At 41.6% G+C, this 13,114-nt stretch overlaps 1 protein-coding gene across 10 annotated transcripts in view; it reads left to right on the forward strand.

The window, feature by feature from the left end:
- The first annotated feature begins 311 nt into the window (after positions 1-311).
- Positions 312-13,114, forward strand: part of hdac5 (histone deacetylase 5) — a 49,708-nt gene continuing 36,905 nt past the window's right edge. For 8 of the 10 annotated variants that reach the window (XR_012950116.1, XM_076082776.1, XM_076082794.1 and 5 more), the window contains exons 1-2: positions 312-674; positions 9,049-9,217. Coding sequence is in view for 1 of the 10 variants with exons in the window: in XM_076082808.1 (XP_075938923.1) it covers positions 9,196-9,217 (22 nt within the window). In the remaining 9 variants the exon portion in view is untranslated. Of the gene's footprint in view, positions 711-9,048; positions 9,218-13,114 lie in introns of all 10 variants that reach the window. The other 2 variants (XM_076082783.1, XM_076082811.1) reach the window with 2 other exon arrangements.

A 13,114-nucleotide genomic window follows, 5' to 3' on the forward strand; every position in this document is an offset into this window, starting at 1 on the left:
GTTACTTTTTACTTGTAATTTATATTAGTTCACACAAACACTCTCCATTCATCTGCTACTGGCCCGGCCAGTCTGTCAAATTTTAAAACTCAATGTGGCCCCCGAGCTAAAAAGTTTGCCCACCCCTGAGCTAGACCAACTCTATAGTGTGTACTGAGGCACAATATGAGTAGGAAACAAGGGAAAGTAAGGTGAAGTAGGAGACAAACTAAACTGAGTCTGTCTGCCTGTCTGTCTCTGCCATGTCTGTCTGCCTCCGTAGGTTTCTATTGGGTCTATTTTTAGCCCCAGCAGACTGGTCACGTGGCAGGAGGAAGACGTCAATAATGTTGTTGTTGGTGGTGGAAGAGAGAGAGAGAGAGAAAAAAAAGAGAGAGAGGGAGGGATAGAGAGGCAGACTGTAAATATGGAGGAGGTTAAAACGATAGGAGGCGAAACACGTCCTGCTCGTTGAAGTACACGTTTTAATGTATAAATAAAAGCGCAGAGGAGCTCTACGGCGGGGGGCGAACACACACCGAGCCTCGGCGGAGAAACCAAAGCCGAGAAGAAGCGACCTCTGCGCCAATACGCGTTCCAGCAGGAGGACCCACCGACATCCACGGTACCGAGAGAGCGTGCGTCCGTGCGTGTGACCGTTCACGAAGGGATATACCGACAGGCAGTTTTTAAAGGTTTGTCTTCGAAGCAACGGTCGCAGAGTGAGAAAGGTGACATTTTCTGTGCTTTTCCTAAGCCATTGCCTGCACTACAGTTATAACACAGTGGCTAACTTAGAAACAAATTGTCACACGGCTAACTTACGGCTAGCTAAAGGACACACGCTGGGCACCTGACCGACACAACAGCTAACTAACTAGCTAAGTTACTGAACAGGTAACACTTTACGGAATGCCATTATTCGCGTTCACGCAACAGTTGCCTGTGTTCTGGCAGTTATTGACCCGGGGAGTTTACGTCACAGCTAGCAGCTAACGTCACAACTAACAGCTAACAATTAAAAGTTAAACAGCGGTTAGTAGTTAACTCCTTACAGGATGGTTAGTGGACGGCTAGAAGCTAGCAGTGACCGGTGTAGTGCAACCAACCGAACAAGCTAACAACACAACAGCTACTACCAGCGAGTATCATAACTCAGTAATAAGAAAATATACGTACAACGTTAGTATTGTGTACTGTATTATCTTGTCCAATCTACAATTACATTCATGAATGAGGTCCCCTTATTAGATAGAACCTGACATACGGGTACATTGCTCACTCATTGCTCTTCTTAAAACTGTCTGACACTTTGCAGAGGCTGCTTGCAGTTGCATTGTCCCCAAAATGATCACGTTGATGCTCAGCATGAAATATGGCAAACTTTTGCTCGCTAACATAAGTTTAGAAATGTATATCTTGCACGGTGTTGTTCATGTTGCTGTCAAACTTCATTATTATCAACTGTCACGCTACCTGGCACACATGCCACCTGGGTAGGCCAGAGGCCAGTTGTGGACTATGCACAAGCCTACGCTTGTGCATAGTGAATTGGAGAGCAACAGGGCATAGCTGACTCTCAAGTATTTGTTTTTTATGTCTATAATTGTCAAAAAATCAGCCTGGTACAAATGGGCCCAAAAAGGTAGGTATAGTTACAGCCACTGCTGCTGCTGTAGAAACATCTACAGTCACGACTCGGCTGTATTTGGCCAGTGCAAAGTACGGTTTGCCGCTTGGATTTAGAATATCCTGCAAAATGCTCCTGTACAATCTTGTAGCCATAGCAATGGAGCGAGGGGGCCTCCGCCGACAGACAATCGTCCCCTCAACCGCAGTTGTAGCCTTGAGTAGTGTTTGTTTATTTTCATTAACAGATACATGAAGTGTCACCGAGGATTTTGCCTCAAGGTGGTAGTTTAAGAAGGATGCAACTTCCTTCCAAAAGAGGTGGACTGCCGGATGGCACCATAGCGTATGAGAATGAAACCTGTTGACAACATCTGTCATTTTTTGGCTTTCAAAGAGAAGTAACGGTGATGAAATAGTCGCTGTTTACATTTCCTGGCCTGCCACTGAAGGGGAATTTAGGAAATGTCCCAGCAAATCCTGCAAGTTGCCAGCCTCAAGGGATTTTTGAACATTTCACTTCCTCCAGAAAATTGGACGTCCATAGTTGGTTAGGAAGCTTTCCGCGGGATGCTTTGTACTGTAAATACCGTGTCAGCGTGTTGCGACCCACCCGAAAACATTGTTTGTTCTTGGGTAATGATTACCCACGGTGTCAAATTTATTCACAGTGATGGATTGTTTATTGATTAATGATGAAAGTCCCCAGTCTGGGTAACAGCCTGTGCCAGTCAGAGGCCACACCTTTTCAAGTTGATTGATGCAAATTTTAGCATGTGATAATTACACATTCTGTTCTCCAAGATTGCTTTAAAAAATGAACACCTCTTTAATGGGTTTTGCGCAATTACAATCGCCAGAAGTAAAAAGCTAACGGTAAAAACAAAGGAAAGGATGTAAACAAACCACGCCATGGTCGCATGACTTCGCTTCACCACCGCTCAGCTAAAGGCGGACTAGTATCTTGCGAGGTGATGATGATTTGTAGTCTTGTTCAGCCACCTGTTAGCGACCGCCTTTTTTAAAACATGACACACTTCAAAAATTCACGAGTGGGATATCTGCCGGCATATTTTATCTTGTAGAACAACACGTTAACATCCCTTAAGCTTGTGTCAACCACATACCATATTTCAGGCGTAAATAAAAGCCATTGACTTCGAGATGAGGGAACTCATTTCCGGGTTTTAGCACTCATTCCGGCAGAATTATCCATTCTGGTTGGAAGGGCGGTGGAAAGGGATTTGCAACTCTGTCATGCACAGAGATTTTTACTAAAGCCCAGAGGTCAAACCTCACGGGTCAAAGGTCACTCCATTAGTTACATAAGAGCTTTAGGGCCATGCCACCAACTTTCAACTTCAGTGTCTGGATTTTATATGATACCTATTATATTCTATTCTATTCTGGGTTATATGTCAAATTTATTTTGCTTGTTAATAGTAGTTTTACAAAAAGTCGTGATATGCTACCCGCTAGCTTTTCCTTCGGGTTATGGGTAGAAAGGATCCGTCTTGTGTAAAACTCTCGCGAGAGTTTGTATATGTGCGCGAGAGTTCGTGCTCAAGTGTTTACGTTCGACAAGGAAACTTGAGGGGAAGGTGGCGGTTACAGTTCTTCTCGTGCTAATTTGAATGCAATGTGTCAGTGTGCTGGTCGCTGATGGAGGACCCCCCCCCCTCATCTGTATTCTAAGCTGAAGAAGTTTTCTAGCAAACCTGCATGATTTCGTCTTGATTTCGACCCGGTGAATAGCTACGTAGAAAAAGGCCAATCTTCTCTCTGATGGTCTCGTTGACTTACAGTATCGGTCATATAGGCATCAGTGTTACATTGAGACTGTTTACCAGTTAAAATCAACATACAACGTTAATACAGCAGGAACAGTCTTCATAAATATATATAATATAATATAAATCCAATGTATCCACTGCAATATAAATAATCTATGCAATCTACTGTGCAATATTTACAACCATTCAGTCCGACTAGATCATATTTTAGTTTTTGTTTCACCGCTTTTTTTACTTGTTTATTATACCTTTACTGTGTGATTACGTATTTATTGTACTTGTTTTGATCTTGTGTTTCTACTTGTTTCTTGTTTGTTCGTTTGCACCGTCCACTCTGCTGCTGTAATCCTGCACATTTCCCCGCTGTGGGACTAATAAGGGATTATTTTATCTAATCTCCTCCCCAAAATGTTTTAACTTTTTGTTTCTGCTGCCCTCAAGTGGCCACATTTTGTTTTTTATTATCATTTAAACAATAATGATCATCTAAATAATTCACAGAGGGAAAGACGAGTAAAGAACGTCTTCAGTAATATGTCTGCTTTCCTCCATTGTCTTATCGTCTTGTTGCTCCTGTTGTGGATACATTTTTCTGCCGATCAATCGACTGATCTTTGCAGCTCTGCATATAACGGTAATCGTTCACATGCAGTCCTGATGTCACGTCTGTGAGGACAGATACTGTGTGTGTGTGTGTGTGTTGGACAATGTGTATTTGTCTTCTTTCTCCTTGAGCCTGCAGAGAGGGTGAGAAAGAGAGAGATAAAGAGCTGCTGTCTTATAGGCCTGGTTGAACAGATGAGTGTGTGTGTGTGTGGGTGTGTGTGTGTGTGTGTGTGTCTGCGTGTGTGTGTGTGGTGTGTGCACATTTGTGTGCGACGGAAAAAGCGAGCGAGGAATACAGACTATAAACAAATACTGCTGAGGGGCCGACTACGGCTCCACGTCCCGCTCGCTGTTTGTTTAGGGAAGAGGTGTTCAGGTGGAGCGTTGCCACGGCAGCCAGCTCCCCGGTTGCCAGGCAGCACTTCCTGCTCCTCTCCAGAATGGGAGGGGCCAGGTATTTTGGGATATTTCGGTGTGAAGAGGAAGAGGAGGCAGCAGGGAGAGTGAGAGATTTATATTTCTTGATTTGTTTTATTTATTTTTTCCAAAATGGACTCAAATGTTGCTGTGTTCTATTTTAAAACAGGCTTTCTCTTTCTGTGTGTGTGTGTTATTAGGTTAATGCGTATCGTTGGCCAGCAGGTGTGTCTTGTCACCGTCACTACCTAAGCACAGACTCACCCGCAGCGTTCCATCCCATTATCTTTTGCCCCGACAGACGACACACGGCGCCCGGCCAAGTGTGCCTGTCGGGACACGGACTTCCTGTGACTTCTTTTTGTGGAGTTGGGGGGGGGGGGGGCGCATACTGTAAAGGCGGCGTGAGCCCCAAAATAGACGGACCAGTTGGACCCGGGCTTATTATAGCTCAGAAGCGTTGCAATCGTTTATTGTTTTTGATTTAGTTTGGGATTTTAGATTGTAGATTTCAGTTTGGCTTCTGTTACTTTTTTTCGTTGTGCTTTAACTGTTTAAAATATTAGGTTTTAACCTTGAGAACTAACCAGACCAGGGCTGCATTAAATGAGTATTTGCATTAGTGAGGAATTAATTAATGTTTTGGTTCATAAAATGTCATGAAATATAAAGGAAAGTGTCTCGATTCCCTGGAGCCCAAGATAATGACTTCCAATTGTGTTGTCTGACAGAAATAACCCAGAAATTAATATTTGATATCATTTGTTATGGGATATTTCGTGTCGATCAACTTTAGAGCTGCAACGAATAGTTGTCACTTATTAAATTAATCACAAACTATTTTTAAATCGATTCATCGATTCAAAATAAGTCTGATGCCAGCTTCTTAAATGTGAATATTTTCTGGTTTCTGTACTCCTTTCTGACAATAAACTGAATATCTTTCAGCTGTGGACAAAAAAAAGACATTTGAGGAAACACTGATCGACTATTTGTTTTCCACCATTTTATGAAATTTCATAGAGCAAACAACTCATCAATTGATCAAGAAAATAATCTCTTGGCCTTTAGGAAGTTGTCATCAGTGTTGTTTTATTGTTTTCATTGGAGAAAGACCAAAGACAATAACCGTCCGATTTAACTGTAAAGAAAACTATACCACAGACTAGGCACCATCATTTCGGGTCAGTATTGAGATTACGATTATTCGTTGACTTTTGAAACCTCATGCATTTAGAAAGAAGGAGTTCTGTTGCCTACATTTTAAAGGTCAACGCTGCATGCTGTAAAGCGCCACCTTCACCTCTGGCCTTTCCAAGTTGAACGTGAGAACTGCTACTGGAGGTCCAGGGGAGAGTTCCTACAGGGGGGGGGGGGGGGGGGATCCTCCCACACTGCAAAAGCACACCTGAAGGAAAGGTTGGGCTGGATTTTTGTAACAGAAAGCAAGACGAGAGCGGCCGTTGCAAAAACGGAATGTGGCACGATGATCGTTTAATGGCAAAAATTGGATTGATGCCACGGCCCGAGTACGGTCTGCGTTGTTTCCTCTGGAGTTCTTCCTGTTCAGGCTACCTTACAGTGCCGAATCGATGGCAGGAACTTGTACAATCTTCCTAATGAGGTTCTTTGTCTTTTTTTTTTTTGGTTGGCTGCCAACTGTCATTTTAGAGATGCTGTGATTTCAATAATGGTATAATAAAAACCTGCTGAGGTAATACTCAGTGTTACCTTTGCATATTTTGACGTTAGAAGGATTTTTTACCCCACATTCATCAGCAGAAGGGGGCAAAAGCTTCTCTGTGCTCATATTAAATCTTAGTTCATAAAGTGAGCATGAGTTGTGACATTATATCTGGTTCGGCAAACCAATCACAGTCCGGTATGCAACCTAGTGTGGATGTGTCGGATGGGTTCTGATAGCTGGTTCTATTTTTGGATACGCTTCCTGGTCAGCAAAGTACCCAGAATTATGAAGCTCTGTCGTAACAAGTCTGCTTTAAAATCTTCTCTCTCATTTTTTTTTTTTTTTCATTTTCCACATATTATGCCTCATATCTCAGTTTCAGTGAAGTAGTGATGTGCAACGTAATCCTCCCCAGATGCACGTATGGAATTAATTAAGTGGGATGTAATGGAAATTCAAATTACTGGTGCGACATTTTGCGTTAATGTCGAATTTTCTTTTTTTTTTTACTTGAAATTTGAGGAAAGAATATTTTCAGGAGTTGTATGTCATTGATTATGTTGCACTCAATTTAAATGGTTTTTTTCACCTTCACACCATCGCATACACGACTGAGACACAACATTAGAAATACCGCCACAACTGCAGCTTCAAATGGCACCATAGAATTGAATCACTTTGCTAAAAATGCCGCATTTGAATAGTGATTGTGGGGCTGTTGTATTGGATCGCATTAGATTGTATACAGCTAGACCAGTTTACTGCACTGTACAAGTAGTTATTGTCACATACGGTCCTCTCTTGCTCTCTCTCATGCTTCTATACACATAGATTGCACCGCACATGACCAGTCGGTGGTGCCAGAGGACCAGGGGAGCCTCGGTGAGCAACAGGGTGCAGCGTGTTCTTTTTAATTCCGTGTAATTCCTGTTCAAACACAAGTGTCGCTTCAGGACACGACATACAGATGCAGGAACACTCTGATATGTAGAGCAGTGAGACGCAAGTTGAGCTCAGGCCAGAAGTTCTGAGTTACATGGAAATATATATATATATAACTATAACTAAAAACAAGCAGACAAAACCCAAGATAGGATACAATTCTAAAAAGTAAAAAGGGATGAAACACAGAAATTAGATAAGAAATTAAAGAAACTACATTCAAAACATACATTATTCACTTTATAACAGGGGTTATTCACCTTCTTATCACTTAAGGCCCACTACTGATTGTTAAAAACAAAAATCTGAGAACCACTTTCTCACATAAATAAGGAAATTAGAACATGAAGGTGAAAAAATAAACATGTGTTTAGCCTCTGTCAGCTGCACCCATCACCGCCTGCCATTATGAATCCAAATTGAATGTATTCAGGGTCGTATTTCCTCACCAAGCACTTAGGAGCTTTTATTGACGCAGGGTCGTCTCCCACATCACTTTGTTTTGTTTCATAACCGATCCATTTTGTGTCACTGCATCCGAGGGAACGTTAGCTAGCTTACAGTAGAAGCAACACGTTTGTCTCTAGCTGATGATGTGTCGTGATTGGCGTGGTGATATTCAAATGTCACTAGTCATTAAGAATTATGCTCTGAGTGAGTTACTTAGTTTTTTAAATATTTATATTTATAACATTTAGATATTTTAATTTAATCCAACCATTTGATCATGTCTCCGTGGCCCACTAGATAGCTCTACTGTAGCTCCTGTCGTCACTAGTTATGACATCACTGGTGTCACTAGAGTTCTACTGTAGCTCACAATTTAGCTCTCATGTGATATTACAATCAAAAGGCCTCTTATGTAGCTCTCAATGATAGTTCTGCTATAACCTTCAACATCAAAGGAGGTCTTGTGATGACACAATTGTGTCTTTTGGTTTTCACAAACCACTCAAGATAAATCATGACCAGGATTACAAAATATGAAAGTTAAGTCGAAAAATAGGGCTTTTCTCCCGGGACGTGTCAAAATCTCTTCATTCGGAGACAATAAAGAAACTAAAGTGCAGTGAAACTGAATGCCGTAGCAATGCAGGTACTAGTTGGACAGACTGAAAGATCCGAGCATTTGGTAAACGACCTTATCAACTGGACTCCAGGAAATTGTTGCACAGACTGCTGGTCATTTATTGAGCGCATTTCTTCCTCCATCCTTTCCTCGTACGATGTTAAAACAAAAATAGACGCAGAGGAGGAGAAGCCACCGGTAAACTCATTTTAGTGGAAACGCATTCTCGCTCAACGGCAGTCCAGTTTATGTTCATTAGTATTTGGCTACTTAGCTCACATACTTGAACAAGCAAGACAGAGGTTGGATTTATTCTCGTATTTGAAACTGTACGTTTCACTTTTAACACAACAGGGGAAAAGGCTTCTAGGATGAGGACTAATTGACGTAATTGGTAAAACGTAAATGCTATCTCAGATAGCTGCTTTGGTTGGGGCTGCTGGGAGTGTAAGCTAACCCAAATCCAAGAGACAGCAGGACAGAGCTGCTAACGTTAGCCTCAACTCTGACATCCCGGACGAGCTTCCACAATGTGAACGATGAGACGAAAATACGACAAACTGGAATTAATTTGAAGACTTCGACCCGTCTCCTTGGTCAGATGGGTTAGGTCACTACTGTAGTTAGTAAGCTAGCTAAGTATGTTAGCTCCTAACTTACAGTTAGTTAGCTGCTAACTTACAGCAGCTATAAATTAGCGGTTAACGTTAGAAATGCATGTCGAATACACTAATCCATTCCTTACACTTTTGCTCTTGTGTTTTTCGTTTTAGGAAGGTTAAATAAAATGATACCACATTCAAAACTCTTGATATAACACCTATCACCGCTTCAACATAGACAGACAAAACAATAACCGAAAAAAATGACAACCAATGAATAGAATGACTAGCAAGTGCTGAAAAACGTAACTTTCTCTTTTGCAGAAAAGCCGACATTGAGAGGAAAGCCTGATTCGTCTGTCTGCCCGTCCGTCGTCTGTCCCCCAACACATGGCCGACTTAGAGGACCCACTTTAACACACGCGTGCACACAGTGGAGGGATTGGGGAGGGTGGTCCAGGTTCGACCTTCATGAATTCCTCACACGCCTCAGGTAAGTCTCGTATCAGTCCGTCTTCCTATCTCAAAGAGCTGCCGTGGTTAATGCCGTTGTAACTGGAGAGAGACCGGTGCCTTTGTGCCGTATGCTGGTTGAACGAATGAAACGGTGTCCGACTGGTTGTGCTGGTGTTGAGTTTAACGGTGGCGGTAGCTAAGACATCGGGGACTGGTTTTGCGACTGGAGAGCATCTCTAGTTTTTCTGCTTCGTCTCTGTTTTAATCAAGAGTTTCTATTATTCACATTCTTTCACATTACCTCTGTATTTCCTGTTTTGTTAAAGTTTTGATATCTCAATTGAATCCATATGAGCAATGCAAGCTTTGAGCCTCTCTCGGGGTCGGATTACTCAGTTGTGTTACTTTATTGTTGCACTTGTCAGCTTAGTACATTTTTATAAAGGGAACCTTTTTAAGCTAACAGCTCAGTATACGAACTCTTCATGTAATGTATACTTTGGTCCAGTTTAAAATATCTATGACTTTTGCCTTGATTGCCAATAGATTTGGCAACAGGTTGAATTTCAATAACTTTGTTGACCCTCTGACCAAATTCCTGCAAAACTAATGGCATCGCCATCAGCTTCACCTGCACTTTCTGTTTAGTGCTAATTAGCCGATATTAGCATGCTAACACGCAAAAATAAGGTGTCTAACGTGGTAAACGTTCTATCTGCTAAACATCAGCATTATAGCATTAGCTGTGTCCAAAACCATCAATAATAATAAATATATATTTTATTGCAGAAATGAATATAGTCGCAGTAAAAGAAAATCAGTACAGTCAGAAGAAGAAAAAAGGACTAGAGTGTACAGTCACGCTAGCAGCTCTGTGAGGCTGCACATAGGCACAATGGTGCTTTAAGCTAAATTCTAACATGAGCATGCTAACAATGAGGATGCTAACATGCTGCAGATACAATGTTTACCATCGTCACCATCTTAGTTTTGCATTTTGGTATGCTAGCTAGCACTTAACACAAAGTACAGCCGAGGCTCATGGGAATATCAGTAGCTTTGCAGGTACAGTATTTCGTCATGTTTATATTTGACGACATTTTGACCCAATATTGCTGCTGGATGAAAATGTACTACCATTTATTCTGAGGAGGAAATGAATGTAAGAAAAAACGTTCATGGCAATCCATCCACTAAATATAAAGTCAGGGGATGGTCACAGTCCAAAGGGTTCATCCTCTTGGGACCAGAGTACAAAGTTTTGGCACACATCAAATATGTTATACATACAATTAGGGCTGGGCGATAGGGCCAAAATCTTCTATCCCGATAAAGGTAATTTCATATCTTGATAGCAATATACCACAATATAGTCCATGTGAAATAACTAAATGGTAAAGCCTATATTTGTATGTCTCCTGTGTGAGCATTTCTCATTTTAATCAGAACTGTAGTGCAAAATGAACATAACGGTTTCAAGTAAAATTAAAGAGAAAAATAAATAAACAAATACAGGCCTGGCCTAGGGGACAGAAAATGTAATATGGATCAAAAAACAGCTGATAAATGCATTTCACAGGACAGTTGGCAGACATTAAGACCCATAATAATTAGAGAATATTTTCATCAAAATTCTTATATTGTTTTGAATATATATATATTTATAATATATATATATTATATATATATCATATCAGCCAGACCTACATCCAATTATTTAGGAGGATGCTCTCATAGATCAGGATGCCCCAAAAAAACATAGCGCAGCAGTATTGAGCCATGGATGTGTTATGTGCACTGACTGCAGTTTGATTAAAATCTGTGATACAGAGGACCGGTGGTTACATTCAACATTGTTAACTGATGTGAGATGCGGCCATTTTTTTCTCAGCAGGTAATGTGCGTATTATTTACTGTATTAGTGTGTTAGTTGGATGGCAGACGAATGCATTTTTTGGTAGCAGACAGTCAAGACACCTGTGCGGCCCTTCCGTTGGTATTTCTTGACACTTTTTGTCTCGGCTTGAGTGACTGATCGACTGACTTGACTGTAACGCGGTTGTCATGGATACAGATGTAGTACATAACGCTCGCACACTCACACACAGACACACACACACACCCACAGAAACACACACACAGACAGCAATGTGACTCCAGGGGTTGATGCGCCTCAAATAGAAACGCAGAGATGAGTCATCTGCTGAGCTACTGCAGTACACACACACACACACACACACACACACACACACACACACACACCTTTAGCGATGTGTTTAGACCATTAAGATGGGAGACATGTTGCCCGGTCAGTGCCATCTCTCTCCGTCTCTCTCCTGCTGCCAAAGTGATGTGAAAGGGCGACGTAAGACAGCAGAGCGAGTCTTTAATATATAACCGTTGCAGCAGCTCAAGTCAATGTAAAAACAACGGAGAACTCCGTTTATCAGCCTTTACATTTCCTCCTCTTTCCATGTATTCGTCTCTCTGTGCTTGTGAGTCACTCCGAGGCAGCCCTTAGTCTGCTCGAGGGACACGTAGCTGTTTAACACAGGAGGTGGGGACGAGGAGGAGGTGGGATGAAGGTGATGATAGAATGGCTTAAATATTCTTCTTCCTGGAGCGAAAAAGGAAACTCGTCACAGCGGCGACGATGACGCCAGAGCTGAGAAGCTGAGGAATACAGAGGTGTTAAATACATCCTTCTTGTCGAAATGATCAGAATTGACCTGAGCTGATCCGCTGGATCTGTACTGGGACCATTTATTTTTAATATATGAGCTCATTTGTCCTGATCCTGTGTTTTTTTTTTTTCTTTTTTTCTGGAATCTTTCCAGCAGTCAGCGACAACAGCGTCACACACGTTAAAACACTGGAATCTGTTCCTTAAAGCACAGCGTCACTCAGGACTGAGCCACTGAATGGAACAAACAAATACTATAAATAGCAGCGAGCTGTTTCAATTAATAATACCCGACGACAGCCGAGTGAGAAAAAGTGAGCAGTGCAGCTTTTTGGTTATAAAAACACAATTTCTTGATTCTCCGTCAGTGACATTTGTGTAAAAACAACCCATTGTGGTTTTCCTGGGGGTCAGGTGTTGGATTGTTTCTTGGCCAGGCACAGTTTCTGATGGGGGGGTCTTGACTTTGGTTTTTACTAGGGCTGCACAATTCATCTGAATTTTTATCGAAATTGCGCAAAAAATTTTAAATATGTCTCAATATATCATTTTAGATCAAATATTGTGGTGCTGCAGAGATGTCCTGGCCTTCACATCACATTACAGACTTAAGGATAATCCTTTGTTTGGTACAGATCCCCGGAAGAAATCGCACCATAATAATTTTGATATATTTTTCAATGAAAATCTGAATAATGATGTAAATATTATTATTCATATCGCATTTGCAATATCAGTCAAAATAATCTCGGTTCGATATTTTTCCAAAATCATTCAGCCCGAGGTTTTACATATTTTGCATTGATTAAACACTAGATTAGTCCCACCCCTCGAACGCAGACGTGCCAATTGTAGCGTTGCATCGGACATCTGCGACAAGAGTCCGGCAACTATCCGGCTCTGCTCCGTAGACTCTCATGCCGCTTTTCAGATTTTCGTCATTTCTTGGCTGGTTTTCTGAGCTTGGAGCTAGTCCTGGTTAAACGCTGTGTAATAGTGATACTCGTTACCTGAGAGGTTGGAAGGAGATAAACATTTGTAAAACGTTGCGTTTTCACCTAAAGTCATCAGAATTCTGGATCCATCGAGTAGATGTTGACACATTTTGATTAATAATTGACCTGCTAGATTACAGATTAGATGAAATGTCACAGGAAAAGTCAGGGGACCTCCCAAGTCATCAGGATTCTGGATCTGGGGACCATGAATGTGTGTACAAAGCTTCATGGCCATCATCAATTCATCTTAGTG

This window comes from Anarhichas minor, unplaced genomic scaffold (genome assembly GCF_050575085.1).
Source record: "Anarhichas minor isolate MPS153535 unplaced genomic scaffold, ASM5057508v1 ptg000007l, whole genome shotgun sequence".
NCBI classification, from domain to species: Eukaryota; Metazoa; Chordata; class Actinopteri; order Perciformes; family Anarhichadidae; genus Anarhichas; species Anarhichas minor.